Here is a 6000-nt window from a genome sequence, read left to right on the forward strand (position 1 = left end):
GCAGCATACAACCTCGCTGCATCCCCTCTCAAAACACACAATATGAAGTATGGGAAATCACCATTCAAGGCAGCAACTGTAACTCGTTTCAAGAAAAATATTTTTTTTTAAAGGAAAATCTTTTAAAGGAATTAACGCATTTAACCCTGTCCTACCCTGTAACACACAATCCAAAGCAAACTAACCAACTGCAAAAGAGCCACTAACAGGTCACTTAACAAACTGTTTCCCACTCCCCCTTTCAAGAAGACCTGCAGATAGAAATCTTTCACAAGGGTAAAAATGCAAATCTCCAATACAAGCAGACTCACCATGGCTGTAATTTTTAATCCTGGTTCTATTCATTGGAAACTGTGGATTAAATGAAGAGGAATATAAAAGCATGATCAGTGTCCCTTTCCATTGTCTATGTCAGCTGTTCCAAAGCACTGTCTGCTGGATACAGGAGGATTTCCAACCCAAATTCCTTCCTGCAGGCAGTAAACTGGAGATCTGTCCTCTTTTCCACCCAGGCCTGTGGTGCTGTGAGCTAATCAAAACTGCCCTTGCTGACCTCATCCATCCTGAGAAACACTGAGTCCTCCCCAGGAAGGTATAGGACATCTATGGGGTGTGCAGTTGGGGGCTGAACCATATAAATAACAGGGGTGGAAGTAAGAGAGAGAGAAAGCAAACGTATGTGCTTGCATGCAGCTTAACTCTTTCAGGCTCTCCTTAAACCCTGCCTTGAATTGCTAGATAGATGTACCATTTTTGCTCAGAACAACTTTCTAATTTAAAAGAGTGTAAAGGAATCACCCCACCCTCATATGAATTGCCTAGAGCAGAGGTTCCCAACCTTTTTCTTACTGCGTACTCCCTTCCAGATTTACCAGCTGCCCACATACCCCTACCAGCATAAAGATGGGTACTGTGTTTACCCTTTTCCAGTCATCCTGGACCTCAGCTGATCTCCCTGAGTTCTCATAGAGGATAGCCAATGGCTTCACAGTTAACCAATTCCTTCAGTACCCTAGGGTCCATCTCCTCTGGCCCTGCCACCCAAAAGCTCCTCTCAACAGCTGCCCACATACCCCTACCAGCATATGTTTTAAAATTTTAACCTCTTAAATGCCAATGATTATAATGAAAACTAAATCCACCATTACACAATTTCTCCCGCGTATCCCTGAGATGTTTGGCGTACCCCCATTGGGAAGTTTGGGAACCCCTGACCTAGAAGATAAGATATAGACAGATTCACCAGCACGGCCCAGGAGAGGGCTTTACCACCCCCAACCTGGATGGTTAAAAAATTCAAAGCTGGTTATAAAAGATGGGAGTGCCTATCTATAGCCTGCTCTCAGGCACCTAAACAAAAGCGTTTTCAGGAGCCCCGATTCCTGTTTCTCACACACAGCACCTACCCTCACCAACACGTAGCTGCCAAGAGTGGAGCTGACTGAAAACTTACTGCCTGTGTCAGGAAGGGAAAGATTGAGTGAAGCTGTCCAGTTCTACCAGTCACATCTCAGACCCTGCTTTCCAGGCAGGTGGCTTTTGTTAACATCTACTTTAAAAAGGGGGGGACAACATAAGACCTAATGACTAGGGGTTCTGCCTACTCGCAGCAGGTCTGAATTTGGTCATTAAAGTGTACCTGTCGGCACTGTGACAAACAATGGTCAGAAATAAGAGTGAGTGATGATGATGTACTGCAAACCTCCAGAGAGGGCCAGAGGATAAAGAGAAAAGGAGATCCAAGCGTTAGTGCACTGGCACCTGGCATCTGGGAGACCCAGGTTCAGTGCCCTGCTTCATCACCAACTTCATGTATGACTGTAACCTGTTTGTACTTCAGCTCACCCTCTGTACAAAAGAGGTGACAGTACTTCCCTACTCATATGGGGATTGGGCAGACCAACTAAGGCAAGAAACAGATGGGAAATGAAATAGTCCAAAGGGAAAGTTCAGCTTACGAAGCAAATAAATTAGTCTGTAGCAAAAACCATATTCTCTACAATGCCAGTTTCCTGATTCAGTGCCCTTGGCACCAATCGTTTACAACAGGAGCTGAAATATCTGCCATCTATGTAGAGCAGAACAGGGGAAATTCAGGTCTGAAGTAAGGAAGGGGGGCAAAGGTGCAACCTCTGAGTAAGCCTTGGAAAGGACTAGCAGGAACGCACCCAGCACACATCCAGCTGATGATGACAGAGTCCCTCACAGATGTGAAGGCATCTGAGTGGTCATCCAAGTTACCAGGGAATGCATGTAAAATTTCCACCGACACAGGAGTCAAAAGTCATTTCCAAATGTGATCTCATGCAACTGCAATGTAAAGAAAGTACAGGGTTTTACACACAGCCACTAGACTTTGTTTTTAACGGGAAGTCCCCTTTATGTCTCACTGACCTGATACTGCTGCTTCCACTTTAATCATATATATCATTATAGCTATTTAAAGAGTGGGTAACCTGCTGCAGTGGAACAGGAAGGCTCAACCTCGGAACGACAAACCTGTGATCCTCTCAGGGTTGTAAACTGCACTGATGTAATCAAGATCCTACAGGGAAGGAGGACCAAATGCTTCCCAGCCCCAACTGAAGGCAAGCCACTAGTAGACAGCTGACTCCTCCTCTCCCCCCATAACACATAAAAGGCCATATTTACAGTGTACAAGACCATTCAATATGTGTACATGAATGGATAATTCCCCACCATCATCATCACTGACCTATAGCCACATCTGAAGCAGAATGTGACCTCGGTTAAACAGTGCACAGCATTGCTGTACACTGATTTAGGGGCAGTTGTGAGGAAGAATCCCATTTCTGGCTGACAGTGCAGGGGCGATTTGGAAAGGCCGAAGAACATTAATCAAACTGGACTCTGGCCAGGACACTGGAGCCAAAAGCGTCCACACCACCGTTCCAAGATCAACTCCCCACAGCACACACAGACAGTGTGTCCGGTGGGCGTATGTATGATGGAAGGTTTGGCAGGGGGAGGAGGGCAGGAAAGAGAGGTGTGTCAAGGCTATTTGTGATCCCAGCCACCACTCAAAATGGATCTCAGTCCAATTCTTCTCAGGAAAAGCTTATTCCATGATAATCCCCAACCGGACCTTCCTGTCATTAGTACTCCAGTGGCGCCACTGAAGGAAACCAGACCGTAATTTCCAATTGCAGAGAATGATCATCAGCTGCCTCACGGGTATCAGGGCAGCCAATATTTCTGGGTGGGGGAGGAGGGAGGAAAGAAACTAGGCTCGCTCCAAAGAAGGTGGAAGAGGCAATATGTCCACGTGCCCAGTAAGCTGAAATGCTGTCCCAACGAAACAGTCTAGGGAGCCATTATTCCTTTACCCTATTAAATCAAGGGCCTCTCAGACAGGATTTAGGGACTAAAACAAGACATTTGCCTCCTAAAACACTATTGTCATCTAACAACTGGCAATTAATCTCATACGTTTTGCTTTCTAACAGTGTACTAGGTAAGGTATAGCCCAGGGCCAGAGATGAGACCTCACAGACCACTGTGACAGTTCTGCATTCTTAATCCATATAAAAATCGAAAAAAGAGAAGCCTCAAAACCAAGTTATAGGGATGCGCTGCACTAATTAAAGAAGCAGAGAGCTAGGAATCTGCAGGCTGCCAAGGAGGCAATCATCTTGGAAATGTGGAGACAGAAATTAAACTTTGGAATAAGTCTGGACCCCCAATAGGGTGGACCCCCAGTAGTTCAAGGCCTGAGCTTTAAGGAGGTGGTTAGAGCCAAATTTGAGTCTACAAACCTGTCTCTCTCCTCCATTTGAAGAAGATGCTTTCATGGAAGGATTCCAAGACCAATGCTTTCTTTTCATTATGGAGCAAACAGCAGCACTAGAGAGACCAGGCCAAATGTCTGTTGAGAAGTGGTTCAAAGGATGTCACAGGCTTGCAGAAAGACAAAAGAGCAATTTATTTTTTTTTCCACACAGAAGCCTTACTGCCAGGAATGTGGGGAATGTCAGGGAATATTGCAAAACAGGATGCAAAGAGATGTTGGCCTCAAGCAGCATTACAATTTCATATACTAGCTTGACATTCAGAGGTTGAATCCTGATGAAAACTCTCATCAGGATTAGAAACCCTGCCTTGGAAAATACTGCTCTACCTTGGAAACCAAATACTGAGTACAGCCAGTTTGATTCCACCCTGCCTTCTACTTTCAGAGGAGTCAGTAAAGGAGCCTCTGCTATGGCAAGTTCTGAGGGGCAAAGGCCCTGACCAATCCTTTCCAATATATGACCTCCCTGCTGTCACAACCCAAAGTTGTGAGTTTTTGTTTTTGTGTGTGCTTCGGCACTGCTAAATTATGTTCCCGCTAAATTGCAGCTTCTTTGCACGGTGGAGTTCTCTGCTGCAGAGGAGAACTCCGGTGCAACGGAGAATTTTCCCGCCAATTTATAGCTTTCTTTGCATGGTGCATTTCTTTTGCATCTCAGAAATGCACGGTGCAAAGGAGTTCCCGCCATTTGTATTTTAATTCGAGCCCCATTATTGGCTTGTGTTAAATTATGCACACGTGGTGGCTAGCAATTGGCTTGCTAGCCGTATAAAGAGCTTGGGTGGTTTCCGCCCAAGTTGGACAGAAAGCAATTGGAGTCTGAGAGGGAGAGCGTGAAGATCTCTAAGCGCTGCGGATCCTTGCGGACCCAACGCATTTCTTAAGAAGGCAACAGAGGTCTAAACAGCCTCTGGCCTCTCCCCGTCGCCGAGCGCAATCCTAGATGTCTCCCTATCCTATATACTCAAGATCCGAACCCACGGAGCCTTAACAACTCGGGGGCCAGAGAGCCGAACCAAACCCACGGAGCTTCGACAACTCCGTGGGAAAGAAATTGCCGAACCCGCGGAGCCTTAACAACTCCGGGGCCCAAGAACCGAGTTTGTCGTAGTCCTCCAACAAGGATTTAAGCGGAGCTGAACCTGGAAACTGTCCAGCCTACACCGCGACCATCTTGGGTGTAAGTAAATAATCTTTAAATCAACCACTACGCATCTGTGACTAATTCTAGCCCGTGCGTGCCTTGCCGCCGCACGGTCTCTTCTGACCCCGCGTGCCCGGGCTGCTGGCCACAGCCCGCGTGCGCAAAGACAGGTCCGCATATCGCTCCCGGCTCGCACATGGCGACATGGATGGGATCGGGAGGCGGCCTGCACACCTGCAAACTTCCACCGCTATAAAGTCCTTGCTGAAAAAGCACATCACGTTCTGCACACCTACTGCACCTGCCATCCAAAGAGCTAAAAACAACTAAGCCTCAATGTTGTCATGGGCAGGAGATCAGTCTTGTGATGCCCTACTTTACAAGTAGCACTCTGAGGCACGGGAAGGGAACAGAAGTTGCTTGCCATGCAACAAATCAATCAGTGGCAAAACCAGACACAGAACCCAGGAGTCCCGACTCCCAGTCTCTTGCTCTAAATGCTAGGCAAGACTTCTCTTTTTTTTTTTTTTTAATGACCCCCCTTGCAAGTTTTGCTAATTTACCATAAATATTTGGGTCTCCTAAGGATTCTACACCCGCTCCAAGCTGCTGACTTTCAGGGAAGCTACACTGCCGAACCTGAGGCATTAGAGTCGCTCCCATGGCTACAGGCAGTAAGGTCAGAAGTACAGGAAAGCTATAACTGTCTCAGGTCAGGCCCAAGATGAAGCTGAGTTAGGAGGGAAGAGGAACGCCAACCATCTGCGATAGCAACACAGGCAAGCAACCGAGACTCATTACTGGCAAAGTGCGTGCCTTTAGGCAGAAATGACACATTTTTTTCCAGGAGGCAGCTCCATGTGAAAGTCCCTCTAAGTAAAGGAAACTCTTACTTCAGGACTAGATTTCTCACATCAAGACCTACTTGGTGTTATTTACTCAGCCAAGTACTGACCTGACAAATATAATGGTTTCGCCACAGCATGGAAGAAGGCCGCCCACAGACAAAAACAAGGCGCTTCCTCCATCTGGAGACAAGGGAAAG

The 6000-nt window shown here is 46.7% G+C and overlaps 1 protein-coding gene across 10 annotated transcripts in view; it reads right to left on the reverse strand.

The window, feature by feature from the left end:
* The window catches only part of STARD8 (StAR related lipid transfer domain containing 8), a 117487-nt gene that overhangs the window by 39289 nt on the left and 72198 nt on the right, over positions 1-6000 (reverse strand). For 2 of the 10 annotated variants that reach the window (XM_025200106.1, XM_025200104.1), the window contains exon 1: positions 312-471. The exons of the other annotated variants lie outside the window; for them this stretch is intronic. In XM_025200106.1, the coding sequence (XP_025055891.1) occupies positions 312-384 (73 nt within the window). In that variant the 5' untranslated portion in view covers positions 385-471. Of the gene's footprint in view, positions 1-311; positions 472-6000 lie in introns of those variants that run through there. 10 annotated transcript variants of the gene reach the window in all.

This window comes from Alligator sinensis, unplaced genomic scaffold (assembly GCF_000455745.1).
Source record: "Alligator sinensis unplaced genomic scaffold, ASM45574v1 scaffold809_1, whole genome shotgun sequence".
Classification (NCBI taxonomy): domain Eukaryota; kingdom Metazoa; phylum Chordata; order Crocodylia; family Alligatoridae; genus Alligator; species Alligator sinensis.